General features: G+C 37.0%; 2 protein-coding genes across 2 annotated transcripts; one reads left to right on the top strand and one right to left on the bottom strand.

Annotated features, from left to right (window-relative positions):
- Positions 1–552: 552 nt before the first annotated feature.
- Positions 553–7,705, bottom strand: LOC113569017 (uncharacterized). Its single transcript, XM_026997145.3, has 2 exons — positions 7,191–7,705; positions 553–994 (listed from the first exon to the last, which is right to left on the bottom strand). The coding sequence occupies exons 1-2, from the start codon at positions 7,551–7,553 to the stop codon at positions 842–844; spliced, it is 516 nt and encodes a 171-aa protein (XP_026852946.2). The 5' UTR covers positions 7,554–7,705; the 3' UTR covers positions 553–841.
- Positions 7,706–17,698: 9,993 nt separating this feature from the next.
- LOC113568776 (uncharacterized) lies at positions 17,699–23,147 on the top strand. Its single transcript, XM_081722485.1, has 6 exons — positions 17,699–17,750; positions 17,905–18,033; positions 20,587–20,703; positions 21,440–21,457; positions 21,739–21,842; positions 22,547–23,147. The coding sequence occupies exons 1-6, from the start codon at positions 17,699–17,701 to the stop codon at positions 22,865–22,867; spliced, it is 741 nt and encodes a 246-aa protein (XP_081578611.1). The 3' UTR covers positions 22,868–23,147.
- The last annotated feature ends 1,947 nt before the right edge of the window (positions 23,148–25,094 follow it).

Raw genomic sequence — 25,094 nt, 5'->3', positions numbered from 1 at the left:
TTTCTTTTCTGTAGTGGCCATCTTAAAGGCCACTACAGAAAATAAACATAAGGCTAGATAAATCAGTCACTTTATTAATTCTATTATTCAAATAACAAAGACTTCTGACTTTTCTTTTCACTTTTTTGTTGTTATTTTAACATCTTTTTATATTACATAAGTACTATACTGTTTTTCCATTTTTTTGTACTTTTCCAAAAACAAAAGCAATAATTAAAAAATACAGATTAAAGTCTGTACTAAGCCAGTTTTCAAACCTGCTCTCAGGGACCCCCAGTCAGACTGAGATGTTTTGTAGACCTCTATTTACTTACCCACCTGAACACCTGATAGTCCTCTAGAACTGGAATGACCCCACCCCCCACTCCCCTCCCAACCAGGCAAAGCATAATATAGTTTAATATAGTCAAATCTTGCTGCCAAGATATTTGCATAGTGTGGTAGATGAAAGAAAAAGAAAAAACATCTTTTGTTTCTTTTGTTCTAGAACAAAAATAATTGTAATTGGCTCCCAGTAAGGATATTTATTTCAATTTTGAAAACAGTAAGTCATTATATGTTGGTAATGCATTTTAATGCACTTATTTTTTATTTTTTTTGGTACATTTCAGACATCGGACAGTTTTATATAATTGTTCTATGTATTATTCACATTGCTAATAGGTAAATCTTTCAATCCTCAGCAAAAGTAAATAATTTATAGAATGTTAGTGATGATTTTAAAAGGCAGATTATTACATATACACTCTTACATTATTACAGTCTTTATGTTTTTTGAATTTTGCCCTGATCTCTGGCTAGAGCCAGCTTATTTAAGTGGGCAGTGATTGTGCAAAGTAGTTTAGGAAGCAGAAATGGTTGTGATGACAACAATCACAATAGAAACAACAATAGCCACAATTCCGAGGCCTAGAGCCGTGTGGTTCAAGATGCGTGCCAAGTGGGAGCTCTTCTCTGCCTGAGGTCTGTTCCCGCTCATGTTGGCATCTCGTGTCTGAAAGAAAAGCCAGAGGTGCCGACCATCAAACATACTGTTTTTTTACTCCTCTTTGTGGACCACAATGCTGCAGATTTACTGTAACATCCTTCATGCTTACAGTCAAATTTATATGAATATATAAGAAATTCTTCATGTACAGATGCAATATTTTCATAGAATCATGGGCTCTTTTCTTTTTTGGTAACTCAGTGGAGGGTTTGGGGCATCATGCCTCTGTCATGGGTAATGCTAGACCTACAGCATGGTAGCTCAGTGGTTAAGAAACTCAATTAGTAATTGTAAAGTTTGCAGTTCAAGTCCTACCAACACCAGGTTACTACTGTCAGGCCCCTGAGCAAGACCCTTAAACTTAAGTTGCTCAAGTTATGTTCAGTCATTAATGTAAGCTTTTTGGATAAAAATGTCAGCTAAATGCCCAGAATGAAAATGATCTGTGGACTTACTTCAAAAACAGTAACCAGAATTACCCAGTGAAATATGCTGGTAGTTAATAAAATTGAAATTCTGTCCCTATAATCTCAGGGGATTGTCATAATATTAAATTAAATAAAAGGTAAAAATAGGCTCAAATAAAATGTTACACTATAAATAAAAATAAAATGCTGGATCGTCAAGATGAGAACTGCTAAGATAATTTAGTGAAATATTACTGCTAGCAGTGAGGCTAATGCTACATCACATCAGAACATCAGAGAAAAGGATTGCAGCTGGCCCTGATGGTAAATGATGACAGCAGAGCTAATGATACTGGTTTAAATCAAAATATGAGGTAAGTAAATAAAAAAAAAAAATGTGCGTGTGCCTTCAAATGCATACTTAAGAATAAATTGGGCTGTATGGCCATATGTGTGCTTTGGAAAAGCTTTCAAAACTGCCTGTGGTGGTGAGGAAGTGTTCAAGCTCTGAGCTGCTTCAGCTTGTGCTGGGGAAAGAACAGAGCTAGCAGCAACTTGGGTCTGACATGACGTGGAGGATGTGGCATTGGCAAGTTTAGTTTTTTTTATTCCTGAAACAGTGCATTATAAGTTTTCTTATTGATATAAGTTTATTAAATGCGACATGCATATATATATATATATATGTAAAAAGATACATAAACTTGTAAAGCTAATTAAATTGTCCTAATAGCTACCTCTCCTATTTGCTGAAAAGTACCTGCTCTGCTGAGCTGCACAATGCACTCTGTCAGTTTTATCTGACTCAAAGAGCCCATCAGGAAAGAAAACCCAAAACAAAACAAAACAAAAAACCCAAAACCTTCACACAATATGGTTTAGCGGTTGCTTCAGAGAAAATGGCACTACTTCTACTGATTCAGGACCTTACACCATATGTTCTGGGAAATTACAAAATAAATGACAGGCAGTTACACTCTAAAATGTGGGCTGTATTATAAAGTGTTACCATCATTTTTAGACAAACCATTCCTGAAAGTTTGCATGTGACTCCTGCTGGTGCCAGAATGATATACTCCATTTGATAAAAGACTTTAAAGAGTATTAGAATATTGTTTATGCGGCAAGGCCATCTGCAAGAGTTGAAACATTTCAGCTTGATCAAATACATTCAGGCCATCAAAGAGCTCTTTACAAAAGCCTTCTTCTGCATGGTCTATGTACAAAATGGGTCCCTAATCTAAACAGCAAGCAGTTATAGCTGATTGTTCACATAATAGCATTCTCCAGACCAACACTGACTAACAGCAATTTCTGTGTGTGTTCTCCCAGTCTAAGAAATCACTACAATTGCAAGAGTACTGCACAATGTACTTCAAGAGACACAAATTATTAATTATTAGAGAACAGCTGAGTAGAAGGTTGAAGGTTGTCTGAAGCCTTTTCTTGAGCGTTTGTATTTTGCTGACATCTAATGCCAGCTGCACATGGCACCAATTGAGCCATGGGTAAACAATGTGCACTAGCCAGGAGCCCACCAAAACATGTGGCTTTTTTGGGGGTTTTGTATACTTCACCAGGGCTAAACCACAACAAAGATAACTGGGACTGTTATCCTCGTAGGGCAAATATAAATATTTGTTATCATTATCTGTTTATCATCTTTTATCATCTTTCATTATCTGTTATACAGTGATTGAACTGAAACTACTAACTTTGTCATCATTGCACAGCTAGTAAACATCAGTTATAGCTAACACACAAGTAATTTCAGGAAATGTAAGTTGTAATATTATTAATACGACTGATATTTAGAGTTGCAACATGCAGACAATGTTATATTAGTCCTTTAGCAGTGTATATGGGCAGTTATTGAACTCCCTTTGTCATATTGGATAGAACAAAACAAACAAAGACCTCATCATCCCTTATAGCTAATGTGGAATGACAAACAGAAATGTACTTTTATTGAATGTTACTGTCAGCAATGTGCAAGCTATCATGACTACACAAATCTGAATAGAGGATGGGAAAATTCATCCTTTACTAGGCACTTGGGCATGTCTCATAACTAGCCAAGGATTAGTCTTTGTATTTATCGTTCCCAAACCATGCAATTAGTTATGCTATATGGCTCAAAAGTCATTACAATTCATAAAGTCATAAAGGTGAATTCACAAAGATTTTATGGCCAAAGAAAAGTTTGTCATAGTTACAATCAAGGAACAAGGCAAAAGGACAGCGATATGAGACAGGGATATATTTTAAAAACCATATGATAATGAAAAGGATTTCCGGGAGAGTGCCACAGAGGTTTTTTTGAAACACTAGAACTTCATTGTTAAGACAGGCCATTTTTGATCCATGAAAACTGGTTAAAAACACTTCTAAAAACTGCAGGTAGACAGGTCTCATGACCTATATACCATGACCATATTCCATGGCCTGTGGATATTTAGATTTAGGCACAAACACACACAAACACAACCACAACCAAACACACACGCACACACTCACAAATGCATAGAGCGGGTTTATGCAAGTATAGTCATTGTTACTTGTTACTGATATCTGATGCCCACAGAAATTTGATGACCTTCTAAATAAACAAACACGGCTGAGACAATGGATTTGTAAGTAATCAAAGGAAAGAACCATATGGTGGGCTGTAGCAAGAAAATTAAACTGAACCTGAATTGGTTATAGTATTGGTTATAGTAATCTGTTTTTAATACCCACACATACACATACCCCCCCCCACACACACACACACGCACAGACTTCCTAAATAGATTCTTTGTTTTCCCTCAAATACCCTCTTGTTAGCTTTGCTCGTTATGTTTTCTGTGAATCAAAAGTGAGTAGGTCAGATTTTCTCACACTCATCATTTTCCATCAGCTCCAGGACTCTCCATTTGCCACAAGCCTTGCCAGAAAATCCAGTTTTTTTCTCGTGGGCCCTAACAGTCATCGTAACAATCAGGTATTACATTACACTGACACAAAAAACAAGGAAGAAACACTTCCAGAGTATTACTTTCCTGAGAATTTCCCCAGATAAGTGATATTCAGTCATTGTGCTATGGGTCACCATATACCACAAAGGAACACTGATTTCAACTAATCTGCTGAGATGTTCTAGCGATTTCCTAGCAGCTTGTGACTGTGATATTAGCCCCTCAACAGCTGCGGAGGGAGCGCTAAAAGATGATGTGGCATCGAGTGGTCAGGATACGGGTGTGTCCCTGCCAACCCAGTCTGTCACCCAGAATGCATATGACTCCCATTAAAGGGGCACAGGATTATCATTTCCTAATTTAATAAAGCTAACTGATTTAATTTTATAAGAAATAAATGAAAACAAATCCTGTTTAAATAAAATTACTGATGCACAGATGAATGCTTCATTGACTAATAAGTTTAGATCGATTTGCTATATATGGGTTAAAAATTTTGAAACCAACTTACTCTGTACTTTCCCTGTAATGGACTTATTCCATAAGACACTTCTCTTGCTGAACAATCGCGTGCATAACCTTAAAAATTCTGCCACAGTTCTTATGTCTGGGAAGGCTGATCTAAAGCTGTTTACATAACCCCTAAAATGACTTAAAATGGTTCATAACTAAAGTATAATCACAGATAATGCATTCTGGATCTTTAAGCTTGCAAAACTCAATTTACACAGGAAATAAAGATCATATTTTTCCACTGGCATATTATTTTCAAGTAACATTTTAGCATAATCCTTTGAGAACCATTTATTCATAGAATTGATATGTCATGTACATGAACAGACATGTCTAGAAAAAAGTACAGTCAAAATATTTGCTTTACTTAGGCAAAATTTAAAAAGGGAGGTAGTTAAACTTGTTTTATGGGAGCAACAAAACTCAAATATGGCACCACTGACGCAGAACAGTAAACAAAAAAAAGAGCATGGCCTAAAAAGGCCTGTAGGACATTCCAAGTCAAATTACTGGAACCTAGCACTTCTTGTTACAGACCCCAGAGTTACCATATAAGTATATAAGGAGGAAGTGTTTCAATACCTAGTGAGTTGTCTACATAGGCAAGATTTTGAGTTACCAAATGCACATAACTAAAATAAAGGCTGTCATTTCTTAGACGCCTTAAATATGCTTAAGGCGTCTTACTTTGGCAAAATTTAAAAGCAAACAGAAAATCTTTCATTGCTAGATAATGTTTACTCACTGCACAGTAAGAGTTTTTTTTTAATATTTTTATAGTCCCTTGTGCAATATTGCATTACAAAGGTCAACCATTAGTTAACCATACAAAAACAGTGCTGACTCCAAGCTTCAGTGATATAGTTTTGTCAGCAAGGATGATGACCACTGAAGAAATTGAAAATTCATGCCACACAAACATGACATATGTAATGGCGATTGTATATTCTTTTTACTCAAATGCATGTCATCGCCATGTGACTCAAGATTCAAAATGCAATTTCAAATGCATCAATATAGTAGTAATTAAGTTATCCCCTATTAAACCTGAGGCAAAGGTCTGAAAACATAGGCTGAGAGGATATGCATGGATGAATATCAAAAAGGAAAGTTTTTTCTGACTAGAATCAATCACTGACTTTCCTTGGTGCCGTTAAATATTTCAGCTGTTCTCATTTTATTAGATGAAGGCAACTTTATTTAAATTGTTTTAAGTGAATGTTGTTTGTTGAGAATGTAAATACATGAAAGACCCATGATTAGACTTTGATTTAACTTGTCTTGTTAACAATTTTATGTCAACAAATAATAATTTGCATTCACTTCTTTAAGCCAACGTCACCAAGTCATGTGAACACAGTTTTGTAGCCGGTTTGTCTTGTCCAGCTAAGGAGTGCCTAAATAAAATGTTATTTAAACAGATGTCAAGATGAGAAATCTCATTAAATTAAGAAAAGTATGGAAAGCTCTTTAAAGGGCACACAGTACAGATCTTCTGTCAAACAATTTTTACTCAGAATAGCCAGCCACTCCAATGTAACAGTCTGGACCTCCGTGTACAGTGCAGATGATACTGTATTGTGCTGCCTTTCTCATAACAACCCTTATTTCATGAAGAAAAAAAACCGATATGGACTGCTATCTACCATAAGCATCGATCATGATACCATGATCAATAGACATCACAAAACACTGATCCTGCGTGACACAAACTGACCCTCCATCCTAAGACATTCATCCTCCATCCTTAGGCCATTCGCAGCCCTGGCCAAACAACTGAAAAGACCCTTCTCATCTCTTGCTTGAACAGTGGGATATCTTCATGTACAGCATTCACAGACATTTCAACATTGACTGCCTTTCTATATACAAGTTTTCTGTATAAATGCATATCACATTCACACTACTAGACACTAGGAATTGTTATTATGCGTAACATCTGGCATAGTTTCTCATTATACTGGGTAAGTGGTAAAACGTATTATTTTATATCCTTGATTTTAAACTCAGTTCACATCAAAAGTTATTCTGCAGAACTGTACATTTAATGAATAATTCTGATACTCTGTAGTCAACACTCGAGACAACTAAAAATCACCCATTGTATTACAGAATATAAACATTAGAAAAAGATTCACTATTATTGATGTTTTAAATAAATATTGTCTAGAGCTATTTGTAAGTTGACATAAGCATTACATTTCTTTTCAAAGAAAAGCCACAAAATCACTTTAACTGTTTTTCTTAAGATCACCATTTTCAAAACAATAAAAATGTGCACTTGATATCACTTTGCATCATTACAAATACATAATTCATACTTACATTTATAGAGTAGATGAGTGCTGCAATACCTATTGGTAGGCAGCAGCACAATAGTGTGAAGATGGAATAACCCAAGTAATCAGGCAAAGGCTGAGCAAGTGGTCCAGACGTCACATACATAGTAGGCTGTGCGACCACGATGGGCTGGCCGGCGTACATACCCTGGTACGGTACCTGGTAGGGCTGACCATATGGAGCTTCGTGAGGCTGCCCTGGAGGGTAGCCAGATTGGTTGGGGAAAACCCCTTGAGGTAGCAGGCAATCAGCACCATAATTGTTCTGGTACGGAGGAGGCTGATTATCCATGCCCGATTTCTCCTCTCCACCAGCAGAAGGGGCACTTGGTGAAACTTTGGGGTCCATTCTTAAGTTTCTTTTGCTTTAGGTACCTTCCCTCACTTTACCGTACCCAAATCACTACAGTTTCTTTCCCTCTTTAAAAAAAAGAAGCATACGTTACTGGCTGGTTTGTTGGATGCACTTTGTGATGTAAGCGCCGCTCGTCAGAAGATGTGTGCTCTTCTGCTTCGTATGAACCTTCCTACTTATATATGTCCTTTTCATGGGTGTAGCCTCAAGCTGAAGGGTGGAGCCAAAGCTACTCTCTGTTAGCTCAGCTCATTCATTACCTCTTCTAACAGGAAAGAATTTACATGGAGAGAGAAAGCAAAGAAGCTTTCGGTGTTTATATTGCAAAATAGGTTTATCATTTTGATATGTGTGCATCATAAGATTTTCATTTTTCATATCAGAGCAAAATCCTTTCATGATAATACAAGGAAATAATACATGGAAATAAAACATAACTTGCAGTATTTGGTGTGGGGTCTTTTTCTTTAATACTTGAACTGAATCAAAGTCACATGCATAAAAAATGTTTGAAGATGATAAAAATACCTATTATGTTTGAAGATAAAATTGTAAACGTTTGTCCTCTGATGACATGAATCAACAGCGACATCTATGGGTAACAGATTTGTAACACAAGAGTAAGTAAAATAAGTAAAATATAAGGGTAGGTCATACCAACCAGATAGATGATCACCATAACAAAATCCTATTTTGTTATTATTAAAAACCACTGCTGCTGTAATCACTATTCTCTTGTTATAGAACCAGCTGGATGGGAAGAACAGTGCTAGGACTACCTGAAAAGTAAGTGTAGGCAAAATACAGCTACAGTCTATGCCAAAAGAGTTGAAAAGAAAGGTTGATGAGGAAAAGAAGGGTTCGATTGTAGCTTTACTTGCAGAGGGATACAGTTAGCGTCAGGTTGCTTCTATCTTGAAAACTACAGTTCATAAGAACAAGGTCAAGCAGCAAACAAATGGGACAACAACAGCAACAGACTGGCAGAGGACGAAAATGACTCTCTACCGACCGTGATGATTGCCACCTCATTCGAATGTCACTTAACAACCGTAAGATGAAGTGACCTACAAAAAGAATGGCATGCAGCAGCTGGGGTGAATTGCACAGCAAGGACGGTTTGAAACAGGCTTCTGGAGGCAGGGCTGAAGTTGTGCAAAGCTAGAAAAAAGTCCTTCATCAATGAGAAGCAAAGAAGAGCCAGAGTGAAGTTTACGAAAGACCATAAAGATTGGACTGTAGAGGACTGGAGTAAAGTCGTCATCTCTGATGAGTGCAATTTTCAGCTTTGTCCAACAGCTGGTCATGTAATGGTTACACAGAGACCTGGAGAGGCCTACAAGGCAGAGTGTCTCGCACCCACTGTGAAATGTGGTGCAGGATTGGTGATGATCTGGGGGTGTTTCAGCAAGGCTGGAATTTGTCAGATTTGTCTTTGTGAAGGACACATGAATCAAGCCACTTACAAAACTGTGCTGGAAGAAAACTTGCTTCCTTCTGCTCTGACAATGTTCCCCAACTCTGTTGACAGGACAATGCTCCATGTCACACACCCAGGTCAATCAAAGTGTGGATGAGGGACCACCAGATCAAGACCCTATCGTGGCCAGTCCAATCTCCAGACCTGAACCCCATTGAAAACCTCTGGAATGTGATCAAGAGGAAGCTGGATGGTCACAAGCCATCATACAAAGCCCAGCGCCTGGAATTTCTGTGCCAGGAGTGGTGTAACAGCAATGTGAAAGACTGGTGGAAAGCATGCCAAGACGCATGAAAGCTGTAATTAAAAATCAGGGTTATTCCACCAAATATTGATTTCTTGACTCTTATAGATTCAGCAGAACAAAGCTCCACCTTTCACATAAAGTTGTGTGGGATCTTTTGCACATGGAAATGTGAAGTAAAAAGCAACCAAAGTCAAAAGATGCAGTCTGAGGGCAATATTATTGAAATACTTTTTGATTTGAGCAAATGTACACTTCCCTGATCAGTAATATGAAACAGCTTGTATAGTTATTATTCTTTGGTGGTGCAAGACTTGCCCAGTAGTGGATGTTTGACAAATAGCAATTTAGTTAATGCACCACATTAGGATTAGGATGAATTATTCAACATTATACCCTGAAAAGCCCTACACCTTATTATCAAGATGTTTCTTTGCCTGATCCTTTTTTTTGTCTCTCAAGTCTTCTCTACCTGTTGTTTACTCAACACCTTATTTTCTGCATGTTATTTGAATCCAAGATTGTCTGTTCATCCAATGAAGATTGCATCTTGCAATTGCATACTATTTGCAAGTCCCTTTCTCATGCACAACCTCGCTGACATACACAGTCCTTGGGGACCCCAGATACAGACTCAGACACAATAGCCAGACTCACACACAATATGCAGATGGTCCACCTTCCAGGTCTCTCCCAGCTCACCTGAACCTGTATGCAAACTAAACCAGATCTAAACCGGAAGTGTTGGTAATAAAAGCAGCAGGATATTTAACACCCATTTGTCAAGAAACAACATTTATTGGAGCAACCACACAACCACCACACTATTACAATTTTTTTTAGGTGGACTTCATTACCAATCATTTCTGTGGTTTTTATTTTTTTCAGTACAAACCTGTCAACGAGTGCAGTAATAAAAATTAGAAAAATGTAGATATCAGAATCATAAGAAAAAACAACTGAACCTCTTATTTGAGCCCATAAACATCACTAAAGAAGCCTAATCATTATTGCAACTTACAGCATTCTTGCAGGACCGGTTGATCAACTTACATCAATGAAACCCAGCCATTAAAAATATATGGCCTTGAAATAGTGAACTCTTAAAGATGCACAGATATGGAGTGAGGCAGCAATACCCTGTGAAAAACTGCAACATAACCAGTGCTTATATTGTGCCAGTTCCTGCCAGAACAAGATCTGGAATCTCTCATATATGGACTGTCTGTTTTCTTGTATGTACATTTTTAAAAATAAAATATAAATAATCAGTAATCATACCAAAACTAGGTCTATTTTGAACATTACTGTATTATGTAGATAACTTGGAGCACTGTTGAGTGTATAGAGGGTATGTATTGACATCACTTTTCTATCAGAATATGTTCCCCCTGCCAGACTGAGTGGCAGAACATTTATCACCTGCTCTCCCTATCCTGTCACTATCCTTATACTCTGTCCCTCTCTGTCTTTACTTTGAACCAGAATGGACAGGAATGAGATATCATCACTAACTGAGGGACAAGAAAGAACCTTGATGCATATATGAAGGCTAATAGGCGTCTGTTGTTATGTATTTATGTATGTATGTCTCTCTCTGTGTGTGTGTGTGTGTGTGTGTGTGTGTGTGTGTGTGTGTGTTTATGCATCCTACTATGCCTACTATCCTACTAGGAAGTTAAACAAGCTGGGTTTTTTTTTTTGGTTTTTTTTTTTAAATCCAACTGGTAATTGTTTTGTCAGGAAAGACTGACTGAAATCTAGTAGCTACGAGTCTCTTTTATAATTATATCAATCTGACTAGTATTCATTTTCATTTTCTCAGTATACCTTTAACTAAAGAACTAAGTATAAAAACATTAACGTTAGCTGAACAGGTCCGTGACCTCTGTTGGACGCTACATGAATGTGTGGCTAGCGGTTAATTAATTTACCAGGTAAATTCCAGGTAACATTAACGTCAGTAGTGATTGTTGATTGATTTAGCATTCGCAAATTGGCCCATTTTCACCAAAAATATTGTTTCCACTTAATACAATCACTGACATTTTTGGGATCTTTTTTCTACAATTACAGTTCCAGCACAAAATGATGTATTGACATTAACGTTAAATTGCCCTGCAGGGCAGAGACGTTAGCTAGTCAGGAGCACGGGCGGACTGCGCCTCAAAACAGGCCCGGGCATCCTTCAACGAGCGAGGTGACGAGGTCCTCGGCCCATTATTCATTGTAATTTTCTTAACATTTGTGACGAGTCCGCGGCTCGATCCTTGCTATGATATGAACTCTATCTAAACTGTTGCCAAACTTAATCTGTACACTGTTGTTTAGACACAAATTAAAATTAGACATGCTTAGAAGTAAAATTTAATGAAAAATAAAAATTTAGTAACACGGCTTACACGTCATTCGAGTACATGTCAAATGTCAACGTCATGTCCAAGCGCCAGTACCCTAGTAAACTAGTAGTTTAGGCAGTTCGCTGCTTTTAGCAGCCACAGCATCAACAACACTGTTAGTGTCAAGGTTGGCTAGGATACTTTTCTCCACCGACATCAACATGAACGCCTCAAGATGTGTTTGCGTCATTGTGCTTCTCTTCAACGCAGTTATCTTTCACACTGCACTTGCGACACAGGCAGCGTTAGCAGTAGCTTGTAAGCAAGCCCAATGCCCTGGTAAGCATCCGTTAAGAGGTTCAACCGGAACAGCAAGACTTGCAAGTTGACACAGTTGACCCATCTTCTGCACGATTCACTGTCATTGTCATCCTTCACAGTATAAGCGTTTGCTACTTATTGTTTAAGTGTTGACCACTGCTGTCCAAAGCTTTGCAGTTGTGTTCGTAGTTGTTCAGCAGTGACGCCATCATCAAATCTGAGCAAATCTCTATGCAGCTCTTCCGTAGCTCCCAGTCGAACAAATGTTTCGCAGCAACGTTGAGTACTGGAGTGGAATAAATATATATTTTACATCAGTATATTGGGGGTGGGATAGAGCATATCTCAATATCGGGGGGACGTGTCCTGGGATGTGTATTGGAGGGGATGTGGTCTTAGTTTTTTGTGGTTTCATTTGTTTAGACCAGATCATATTTTAGCTCATGCAGAAATCAAGTTAATTAAATAGTAAATCACACATTACCACTCTTTATAAAACTTAAACCTTTAATATGTTTTCATCTATCACACAAAATGACTGGCACACTTTCAACAAAAACTGGAGACAAAAAAGTGAATCATTTTACTGACATCTTTGAAGGTACATTTTAAAAAGAAAAGAGCACGTCATTTTGCAAACAGCAGTAAACTTCAGTGGAGCAAATTCTTCTGAAGATCCTTTAGATTTAATCTAAAGGAGGGAAAGAAATCAAAATATGAATACATTTGAGAATTTCTCATCTGTATGATTCGAATGCGACAAGTGGCAGTTTGGTTTAAAAAAAAACTATTTTAAAAGGGGTGTCATTGAATTATGAAGTTGAAATACTCTACATTAAGATTTGTCTTTTACAGTATGTACAGCCAACCAATGAAGCTAAAATTAGAAAAATGTACATTTGTACACACACACACACACACACACAGAGTCATTCCTGTTATGAGGGGTTGAATTAAAAATAAATTGATAAAAATGTAAGTAAAAATACATTTGAAGGAATATGAATTGAAATCCTGAGAGGGAGTTATTTGATTGAAAAAAAAAAGACAGAAAATAAATATTCTCTGATGAAAAGAATGGTGGTTTGAAATCTATGTATATTGAAAACTAATAAGTGGCATTTTATTAAATTACTTGTTAAAACCATTTAATGCTACTTTTAATATATATATTTTTTTCAATTCAGCACTTTGCTTATAGATTGTATACAGTTCTTTCCTAACAAAACCAAAACTAAGATCAAGCAAGCCTTATTTTAAATTTTACTTAATTTTGTACAGAAATCCACATTTGTACAATCTATGGTTGGTGCCTTTTGAATACAAAGACGTCTTGGAATCTTCCTTAGTCACACGTAGTCACTCAGTGTGCTACCATCTAAGAACATTCTTATTTTTTTAAGTTAATGTTCAACTGCAGTCACATCAATCAAAGTCTCAGTCAGACAGTAACAGTAACCAGAATTACCCAGTGAAATATGCTGGTAGTTAATAAAATTGAAATTCTGTCCCTATAATCTCAGGGGATGGTCATAATATTAAATTAAATAAAAGGTAAAAATAGGCTCAAATAAAATGTTACACTATAAATAAAAATAAAATGCTGGATCGTCAAGATGAGAACTGCTAAGATAATTTAGTGAAATATTACTGCTAGCAGTGAGGCTAATGCTACATCACATCAGAACATCAGAGAAAAGGATTGCAGCTGGCCCTGATGGTAAATGATGACAGCAGAGCTAATGATACTGGTTTAAATCAAAATATGAGGTAAGTAAATTAAAAAAAAATGTGCGTGTGTCTTCAAATGCATACTTAAGAATAAATCGGGCTGTATGGCCATATGTGTGCTTTGGAAAAGCTTTCAAAACTGCCTGTGGTGGTGAGGAAGTGTTCAAGCTCTGAGCTGCTTCAGCTTGTGCTGGGGAAAGAACAGAGCTAGCAGCAACTTGGGTCTGACATGATGTGGAGGATGTGGCATTGGCAAGTTTAGTTTTTTTTTTTATTCCTGAAACAGTGCATTATAAGTTTTCTTATTGATATAAGTTTATTAAATGCGACTGCATTCAATGTAAATGGACTGCATTCAATGTAAATGACTTAAAGAGGAATAGCAACTTGCTTGTTTAACTTCCTATTTAAGACAGGAATAGGAGCTTCGAATTGTTACAGACAATGAAAGTTTAGTCTTCAAAAGAGGAGTATCGAGATTCACATATGAACACAGTACTGTTCTTTTCATTTTTTTGTTTGAAGTTGTAGGGGTGGGTGCCATGTTTCTTTTGTTTTTGTTATATTTTGTTTTTGCAATAAGGAGTTAGGTTAGGTGTGTTGCATTTTCTTTTCTTTTCTTTTTAGGTAAGTTAGAGTGTGAGCTGGCGTTAGTTAACCTAATTTTTGTTTATTGTGTTTGGCCCACCCTGAAGACATACTCCTGTTTGGGTTTAGTTTATATTGTTATTATATTTTTGTGTGTTTTTGTGTAATAGATATTTTTAAAAATACTTGATTGAAACCCAGTAGAGTATGCGTCTCAGTAGAGTGTGAAACGAATTTCAACTGTTATTCAACCTCGAGCAATGATGTTGATTTGTTTATGCCTATAACCAGAAATTAGAGACATATGCGATTCGTGGTTTAGGAATATGTCATAAGAAAAACCATATGAACATATTCAATTTACAGTACAAGAACACGACATTGCCCGTGTTGGTAGCCTACGTGTCTTTAAAATATATGAGACGTAATACAACCTACACAAGCTGGAGTGCAAGATATCGTCATTAATTGTGTAGCCTAACTATAATATGAACTTTTTGAGGGAATACTTACTGAAATTGATTGCATCAAGGCAAAGATACCCAGCGGTAAACAGCAGCGACATGATGAAAGCAGAATACCACAAATAATCTGGAAAAGGTTGGGTAAGAGGCGTGTAGACGGGTGGTTGCGCAACTACTGGAACCAGACCTTGAGGAATAGGCTCACCGTACGGAATGCCATAAAGCTGGGGTTGAGAGTAGCTGTTGTCCTGAAGTGGAAGGTAACAGCGTTTGGATGTTGTTGGTTGGGTGGCAGAAGTTGTTCCGATACTGAGTTCTCAGCCGGGGCAGTATGCAGAACCTTTGTTCAATTTTTCAGTTTTCTTGCTTTCGACTTTAATTCCTGTATCAATTTACTGCTTTGAGTCGCTGTAGTTTTCTCTGAAACTAGTCTATTGACTATTTTTCTAGCTGTGTATGGGGCAGTTAACGTTTTCTTCGCAGACCCCTCCCAGCAGGCTCCGCCTCCACAATATCTGACGAATCTGGAGTAAATATGGTCAATTCAAAGCGCTTACGGGCAGAGGCGGATTTAATTTTTATTTTATTTGTGTGTGTCTGTGTGTGTGCGGGGGGGGCTCCATGCGAAAGGAGTGGACCCCTTCCCCCCAAAAAACATTCATAATTATAATTTACCTTGGATTATCGTCGGTTTCTATGATCACGTGATTAGCCTGCAGCTGTACAGTGGGGTGTGTCTGACCGTCAGATATCTAAAAGTGTCGCGTTTGAGCGTTGTATGCTTTTTTGTTTTGTTTTTTAAAGACAAGTATTGTAAAGTATTGTACACTTTTTTCATCCCAGGTTCTTTGAATACCTGACTGCCTGAATATACTGAACGACCAGGTTATTCCAGAAATGGATTTTTTCTTCCCTGATGGCACGGGCATATTCCAAGATGACAATGTTAGGATTCATCGGGCTCAAATTGCGAAGAGTGGTTCAGGGAGCATGAGACATCATTTTCACACATGGATTAGCCACCACAGAGTGCAGACCTGAGCCCCATCGAGAATCATTGGGATGTGCTGGAAAAGACTTTGTGCAGTGGTCCAAATCTCCCATCATCAATACAAGATCTTGGGGAAAAATTATTGCAGCTCTGGACAGAAATAAATTTTGTGATATTGCAGAAGCTTGTGGAAAAGAACAAATGCATGCCATAATCAAAGCTAAAGATGGTCCAACGAAATATTAGAGTGTGTGATCTTTTTTTGGCCAGGCAGTGTATTTGAAAATTACACAGTTTTGCCCAAAGAAACAAATTTTGAAGAGAACTAATGACAAAAAACTAAAATCAGCCATTGATGGCTCCAGGTGGATATGATGGCGCTCCTTCAAATATACATAACTTATTCTGAAACCAGAAAAATCACAAAGCTAGCACAATTATAAATAGATAGATAGATAGATAGATAGATAGATAGATAGATAGATAGATAGATAGATAGATAGATAGATAGATAGATAGATAGATAGATAGATAGATAGAACACTCTAAGTGCAAATTTCAAGATAAACCCTTCATGTTTGGTAACATTAATACTGAAGCTATAGAGTGTATATATGTATATGTATTATATGTATACTCTATGCTATAGAGTGCTATGGAGTGGGAAAAAAATTAATATTGAATATAATGCCAAGAAGCAAAGAAAGACTGCAGTCCCTATAAAGGTATACATTCATTTATTCATGGACATTTTATATTCATAAATATATTCACATATTCTCCACATTGATGGAAGCACTGTTCCAACACATGAAGAACAGTCTGCTCTGGTAATGACTCTGTGAAATGGAGGCAGGACACAGGATGCAGGATGCAGAATTTTAACACACCATGCAGGAATGTCCCTGCCATGCCAACTGGCTACGCATTCCCACAAACAATCATCCAGGATTACACCTGCCAGTCAATATTTATCCCATAAGCATCCAACATAAGCAGCCAACATTCATCAAATAAACAGCATGTTTAGACTTTCCAGTCAATATTCATCCAGAAATCAGCAGGACTTTTGGACATGAACACATATACACAAAAAGTAACTAATAGTAATAATAACTAAGAGGCCTGCGTTTCTAACTGCTCTAGAGTAGGAAAAGGTGGAGAAAATAGTGGGAGGAAGAGAAGAAAAAATAGAGAATGAGGAAGAGTAGAAAGGTCTTACCAATGTATGCAGACAAATGCAAATAACATTCAGACTATACCAGTCGCTGGTCCAGCGATGGTCTGAGCACAGGAGGCAGGTCGAAGTGTCTATCGTAACTTGTCCCTCAACTCAAGCGTTTAGAAAAAAGAACAGAAACATTAGAGCCTCTGCCCTACTCTTGAATTATGTGCATTATACAGGACTTTAAGTCCCCCTGCAAGTAACAAAAGGATACAATAGGACATAGGAAAGTAAATAAACGCACCAGTAAATAATCCATCAAATAATTACATATTCTCTATTCTTTGTTTATGAATGCAGAATCAGAATCAATCAGATGTAAAAGGAAATTCTCTTTGATGGTAGCTTTCAATTTTGTACTAATTACCGCAAATTAAATGCTGTTACCAAGTCTAATTCTTTTCCTCTCCCACGTAGAGAAGACTGTGTCAATCAGGTGGGGCCAGCCAAGTTTGTGAGCAATTTTTTTTGCTGAAGGGCTACTGTGCTTGTGAGGTTTTTATTATGCCAGATGGGTTTTATTCTTATAAGTTTATGAGTTTTGACTTACATAATGCGATGGCCACATTTCAGTTGTTGATGAATCGGCATGTAGCAGGGTTGGTCTGTGCTGTGTATTTAGATGATGTAATATTTAGTGATACATGGGAGCAACATTTACAATGCATCTGTTTTTTTATTCATTTGGCTGATGCTCTTACCATTAACTTGGACAAAAGTGAGTTTGCCAGGGCAATGGTGACATATCTGGGCCAAATGGTAGGTCACCACCTACCCCCAAAAGGATTTGATGTGTTTCCTCAGTATGGTGGGATACTAGGGCAATTGTAATTTTTGTGAAAACTTTTCAAAAGGAGTTGCACTTCATACTGATTTATTGAAGTAATGGGTCAAGTCAAGTTTTTTTAGGACCATTGCTTGTCAGTCTGCTTTTGAGACTGTTAAAACTCCTCTCACTTCAGCTCCTGTGTTGAACGCTCCACAGTTCAATCAGCTGTTTAAGATTCAGGTGGATGCCTGCAACATTGGAGCTGAGGCAGTTGTGTTACAGAAAGATGATCAGGGTGTCAAACATCCAGCTGAACTACTCAGTGATTGAAAGGAAAGCCCTTGCTTTGATTTAGGCTTTGCAACACTTTAAAGTCTGTGTTGGTGGATGTCTGATTCTATTGTGATCACAATATTCTAACATTTCTTAATTCTTTGCAGAACCCAAATCAGAGTCTGATTTTTAATTAATATTTGCCAAATTACAATAGCCAGGCCCTTTTGCTAGAGGCTAATGCTGGCAGGGATTCAGAGATTTTTTTGCCGACCATTTTGAAAGGCATAATACATAAATAAAGATGTTTTTGCTAATTCCACTTGTAGTCTCTCTCAATTGTTTGTTATGAATTGGCTGGAGACTGGTCTGGAATAGGTGTTAAACATGGAGCATAGAGCAAAAGATATACTATAGCCTATATGAATACCCAGAAAACAATGGAGTACCCTATTTTGGTAGGCCTTTTTTTTTTTTTTTTTGACAGTGTTTGCTGTAGGATGTTCCTAGGCCATTGTTGACATTGCAGACAGACTATTCTAGCCCTGGTGGGACATTCCAAAACATACCCTCACAGAAGATTCAGCAATGTCCCAATAAGGGACCCAAAATAACATTACATTTGTTACCTTTAGAATATGTAACAGTGCAAAAAGTCATTGAGTCAATAAACAGACAATACAAGAAATTATACAATAAACTATACAAAACCAAAACTGTAAGATCAAGCAAGCCTTATTTTAAATTTTACTTAATTTTGTACAGAAATCCACATTTGTACAATCTATGGTTGGTGCCTTTTGAATACAAAGACGTCTTGGAATCTTCCTTAGTCACACGTAGTCACTCAGTGTGCTACCATCTAAGAACATTCTTATTTTTTTAAGTTAATGTTCAACTGCAGTCACATCAATCAAAGTCTCAGTCAGACAGTATTAGGAAACAAAATGTCTTCAATCTCCTGTCTGTTGAATACTTGTGATAGCCCTTACATAAGTAAGGCTATTAAACTCACACATTAAACACAACTCCATCTGGAGTTTTTTTTTATACTCACATGTATGTATTACAGTCCTGTGTCAATCACCCAGTGTACAATTCATAACATAAAAACAAACCATCTTACCCAGAGCACTAAGTGAAAGATATTTGATTCAGGAAGACAAAGTGTATTCTAAAACAATTTGTTAAATGGACTGCATTCAATGTAAATGGACTGCATTCAATGTAAATGACTTAAAGAGGAATAGCAACTTGCTTGTTTAACTTCCTATTTAAGACAGGAATAGGAGCTTCGAGTTGTTACAGACAATGAAAGTTTAGTCTTCAAAAGAGGAGTATCGAGATTCACATATGAACACAGTACTGTTCTTTTCATTTTTTTGTTTGAAGTTGTAGGGGTGGGTGCCATGTTTCTTTTGTTTTTGTTATATTTTGTTTTTGCAATAAGGAGTTAGGTTAGGTGTGTTGCATTTTCTTTTCTTTTCTTTTTAGGTAAGTTAGAGTGTGAGCTGGCGTTAGTTAACCTAATTTTTGTTTATTGTGTTTGGCCCACCCTGAAGACATACTCCTGTTTGGGTTTAGTTTATATTGTTATTATATTTTTGTGTGTTTTTGTGTAATAGATATTTTTAAAAATACTTGATTGAAACCCAGTAGAGTATGCGTCTCAGTAGAGTGTGAAACGAATTTCAACTGTTATTCAACCTCGAGCAATGATGTTGATTTGTTTATGCCTATAACCAGAAATTAGAGACATATGCGATTCGTGGTTTAGGAATATGTCATAAGAAAAACCATATGAACATATTCAATTTACAGGACAAGAACACGACATTGCCCGTGTTGGTAGCCTACGTATCTTTAAAATATATGAGACGTAATACAACCTACACAAGCTGGAGTGCAAGATATCATCATTAATTGTGTAGCCTAACTATAATATGAACTTTTTGAGGGAATACTTACTGAAATTGATTGCATCAAGGCAAAGATACCCAGCAAACAAGCTATGCAGGACAATAAACAATAATGTTAGATGTTCAATAGTGTCTAAAGCAGATTATACTGTAAAGCATACAGACAATGTGGCTTCAGCATATGAACTGCCATTATGCAAATCTGATGACCTGCAGGAAGTCACTGTTCATGTTCTCTGCAATCTAAATATAATTTACGATTATATAATATAATTGAATGAAAGAGATTATTATTGTAGGTACTGAAGGAAGGATATAAGTAAGCATATGGAGCCTTCTTTAGCAATCAAATTGAGTGAGAGTGTAACCTTAAGAAACATTTTACAGAGACTGGATCTAATCTAATGACTAATCAAAAAATGGCTGACAAACTAAGGGTCAAATCAAAACAAAACACCAAACTATGTAAGGATCCCCCTGTACAGAACAGCCCTCTCCAATGAGACCAATCACCAGAGCAGATCCAGTTCACTTGAACTCTAATTATACAGACTTGATCCCTATCCTCCCTGCACCCTCCACCCTCCCCCTGCCTTGTGAAGTATTGCCCTTCCTGTGATGCATATTGAGTGTACTCAGTTTCTGTTTGTTCTCCTGGTTTTTAATTTCTGCTCTGTTTCAAGACTACACCTGCCTCCTGACCCTCCTGTGCCTTCTGGACTCTGCCTACCCATTGTTGAACCTGCACTGGACTGGCAACGATCTGTATTACGTTCTCCCTACCAAGAACTGCTGTCTTGGTGATTGATGTTCCAAGCTTGAGTAGCCTGCTTTATGTTGTCAATAAACCTTCTCACAGTTGGATCTTTTGCTGTCTGAGTGTTGACTGTTGTTACACCTTCCATCATATTTGGACAGTGAGGCTTACAAAGGCTTTGGTACTAGTGGCTGCTGGCCTACAGCAAGGAAAGAGGCAGTAGATACAATATGAAAGAATTAAGAAAGATATCAATGCAGCTAAGGATATTAACAAAATATATCTGAGGATATCATAAATTAGACCTGATTAAGAAATGTAAAGAAAATTAAGAGATAATCTCTCTTGGAAGTGAATACAAACATTAATACACTAACATACTATAAATAACAAACCTATATAAATGTGAATTGAATTAAATAAATCAATTTATTGTAGTAGGGGATCAGTAAAGTTTCTGTTGATCAAGGTTACTTACTAACCTGTTTGTCCATAATATACAGTATATAGGAGGGATGTTACTTTCTATTTGTCATATTACTTTTGATTTGTCATATTAGCTTTAAATCTACTTTTTTATTAGCCTGGAGTCTACAGAAGCGGTTGAACATAAAAGTACTACATCTCTACATACTACAAAATTACTACATCATTAGGCCTATAGATGAGCGCACAAACGTTATTTTTCAGGACTGAAAAATAATGTTTGTGCGCTCATCTATAGGCCTAATTTAGCCTAACTCTTAACTACATTAACCAAATTACCGGGAGATTAACAGCGATCAACATTCGAACAGGTACATTATAAACTGTCGATTTCGATGCAGCAGATTTCATGAGAAATTGTAAAAATTAGTGTAGCTAATTGTTTCTGACATTGTAATGTGAACATGTCATTTTGAGGACGTGTGAAATTTACTCACAATATACGTAGTATGTAGATTTTAAAAAGTATGGAGTATGTAGATTTCTATATTGTTATACTATATAGAATATATACTGTTCGCTGAAAATGCGTGTAAGCAGTTGAAACAAAAGATAATTCGGTTATTGCGATCAATCGATGTTTTTGCGACAGGTTTTCCGTATTTAGCGCTCGTCCTAAGGTTTTTGTACGGCCAGTTACGGTATTGGTATCGCCGTGGTATACGTTTGGTGGCGGCACGAGACTCCAAGTTGGAAGTAAGTAAAATTAACTTTTTCGGAATATTTATCGTCCTTTAGAGTTAGCAGTAAACTAATTTACCATTCAGCTCGCCTCACATTTGCTTTACGTGAGCCTGTGTCACTTATATTTCACGTAACAAATGTTTGTATTCCACCTGCTTTCTTCATTTAAGCATTGGTTTTTCCTTCTAGACAGACCATTGTAGTCCATTACTTCACAAAACGTTTCTGCTTTATGACATTCTTAATTCCGATACATTCTACTTATACATTGCATTGTGCATGTTACACGCAATTGAGTTTTATGCACTGCGACAAATAACTTGATAAAACCTTAGTTCCATTTCATTCAGTTAATATATATATTTAACATTTTTCTATATTAGGATTACATTTATTTCCCCTGTGCATTGTATTTATTTGATTGTATAATGTTCTCCTGTAGCCAGATTAAAAACTGAATAATTAGCTAATTAGTTATGTTAATAAATAATACATTATACAATACTGAACAGCAATATTTATAATCACATATTTCACTGTTACAAAAATTAGGCTATACAATGTCAACATTTATGCAATGTGTAGATTATACCACTGTGAGCCTTGTTTACATTTTTGTACAAAGTATATAAATAACTAAATAAAAATAAATCAGTGACTCTACATTATATGAAAATTTTGTTTGAAATGTGCTGATGTTGATCTCATTTTCCCAGGTCCTACCCCTCCCAAACTCACCATTCTGCCCCCATCCAAGCGCTGAGCTGTTCCAGGAGCACAAGGCCACGCTGGTATGCCTGGCCAGCCAGGCCTTCCCTTCAGACTGGTCTCTGAGCTGGAAAGTTGACGGGAGAAGCAGGGATGGGGAGAGCAGCAGTAGCAGACTCCTGGAAGACCATGGCACTTACAGCACCTACAGCATGCTCACTCTCACTGAGCAGGAGTGGGAAAAGGGATTGTCAGTGCACCGTGAGGCCATTTGGAGTGGCCAGACCACTGTCAGTGAAGCAGTGGGGAGAGATCAGTGCCCTCAGTAGAATTTCACTTCCTCTGGTCCCTGGGTTATTACTCGCATATTGAACAGGGCGTTCATCTGCAGCCCACTCATACTGCTCAGTCTTATTTTTTCCTTTTTCTTCATTTAGCATAACCATTCATGGGTGTGAATATACCCTTTTGTCTTATGCTGGCTTTGATGTACTAGATAGCAATAAATTGATCAATCCACAAACATTTTTGAGTTCTCTGTAATTCTGTTTTTATACATAATGTTGCATCAATCTAAAAATAAATGATAAATAAATGTAAGCACATTCATACTGACTCTGTTTTATAAATAGACCGTTGATCACTGATCCTTGAGAACACCTGCTGTCATTACACTCTGAAATAGTCCTAAACAGCACAGAAATGCTTAACAAAGTTGTTGAGAGATTTCCCAGCACCTGTGGGTCACACGGCTGGGGTGATACCAACATATATAAGCAAAACAGCTACAAATGTTAATATAAAGAAAAATTAAAGGCATAGAATAAAAGCACACACACACACACACACACACACACACACACACACACACACACACACACACACACATATATATATATATATATATATATATATATATATATATATATATATATATATATATATCCATGTCTGATTACCACTTATTTGTCCCTCCCTCAGAACAACCCTTTGTACACTAAAACGTGGAATTACTGAGATTATAATATCATGCTACACATTTTCCACATACTCTCATCACTTAAAGCACGTGCAACTAAATGATAAAAATCTCCTAACCTCATCTCAGATCAGCCAGACCTGATTATACCTGGTTTCTGCTTTATTAAATTACATTTACATTTGGGTCACAATAAATGTTATGGCTTGTGCAAATATCTATTTGAATAAGTAATGTGATTGGCAGAGTGGAGAGGCTGCTTAGCTTGTAGACGCTCTGCTGAACCCACTGGGGAATGGTGAACATCTGCTGGTAGTTGTACTCTGCATTTGACTCAACACTACCACTGTGTCTGTATGCAAATGTAAGTTTCATACCCTAGTCTTCGCCCCCCTGGTTTTGCTGATTAACTAAACCACTGAGACAGGTGGGTTTGTGCAGGGCCTGGCTTACACATTTATGCAGGGTTTGAGGGATGTTGGAACACTGATGCCCTACAGTTCCAACCATTTCAGCCCCCAACAAGCTCCCACAAGCTCATATTTTTTCTTTGTGTAGACTCATGAACAACTCAGCAGATATGTAAAAGTTGTCCATATAAACATGTCCCTTCCCCAGCAGTCCAGCATTGCTGAGAAGAACCTGTGTTACAGGATGCCCAATCCCTAAACTCCTGGCAAATTGGTATGCCCCACATGTATTAACATTACAGACAGTTATAAAATGTTTTGGCATCTATCAGAACAAAGTTCTTCACATCAAGATTGTGGTTGGAACACACTTTGATGGAATACACTGATTAAATACAAGAGATAGATCATGAACTTATTTTAAAATTTTGCAGAAGATAGCACTATCATAGAAATTGCATAGCTGTCGGTTGAGAATGAGGTTTATCTTGAAAAACAGATTATAATCTGGGTTCTTCACTCCTACAATGTTACAACTAGAATGTAAATAAAGTAATCTGTGAGCAGTTTCTGGGATATAGCATGAGAATGCGTCAGCATCAATGACTGCCGGTTTGAAATCTGGTAGTCTAATCTACAATATATAATCAATTAAACTCAACAGACATTTTTTTTTAAATCAAAATTACTTTTACACCATATGAAACAAATACTGTATCTATGAAAAACAAATCTCATGTAAAAAGATTTAGTTTTCAGGACAGTAAAAGCTGTTAAAAGCACTTCATGGTTACTCTTTTAGTCTTACGGCTAAGTTAAAGTTGCAGTCATCATGAAGAAGAGAGTGGACTTTTCACTTGTCATCTTCGTGTAGGCTGTTGGGAATGGAGAGATGGGCAATTTTTTCACTGATGGTTGTTGTTTATCTGGTATTGCTTTTGCAAAACTCCTGAAACCAATCACAAGCAGTGAATGACACTGTCAGACACTCCTCCTGGCTCCGATTGGTTTTGATTCAGACACGGTGGATTCTTACAAATGGCAATAGGTGGACTAAGTGAAACCAGAAGAGCCTGAGTTTTTTTTACAGATCATTTGTCTTATGTACTGTCAAGACATAGTGAGTTTTAGCAATTATGACAAAATGGGTTTTTTTTAATATGGGTT

Source organism: Electrophorus electricus, chromosome 1 (assembly GCF_041902795.1).
Source record: "Electrophorus electricus isolate QZ-2024a chromosome 1, ASM4190279v1, whole genome shotgun sequence".
Lineage (NCBI taxonomy): Eukaryota > Metazoa > Chordata > Actinopteri > Gymnotiformes > Gymnotidae > Electrophorus > Electrophorus electricus.
This window is presented reverse-complemented; position numbering and strand designations above follow the sequence as displayed.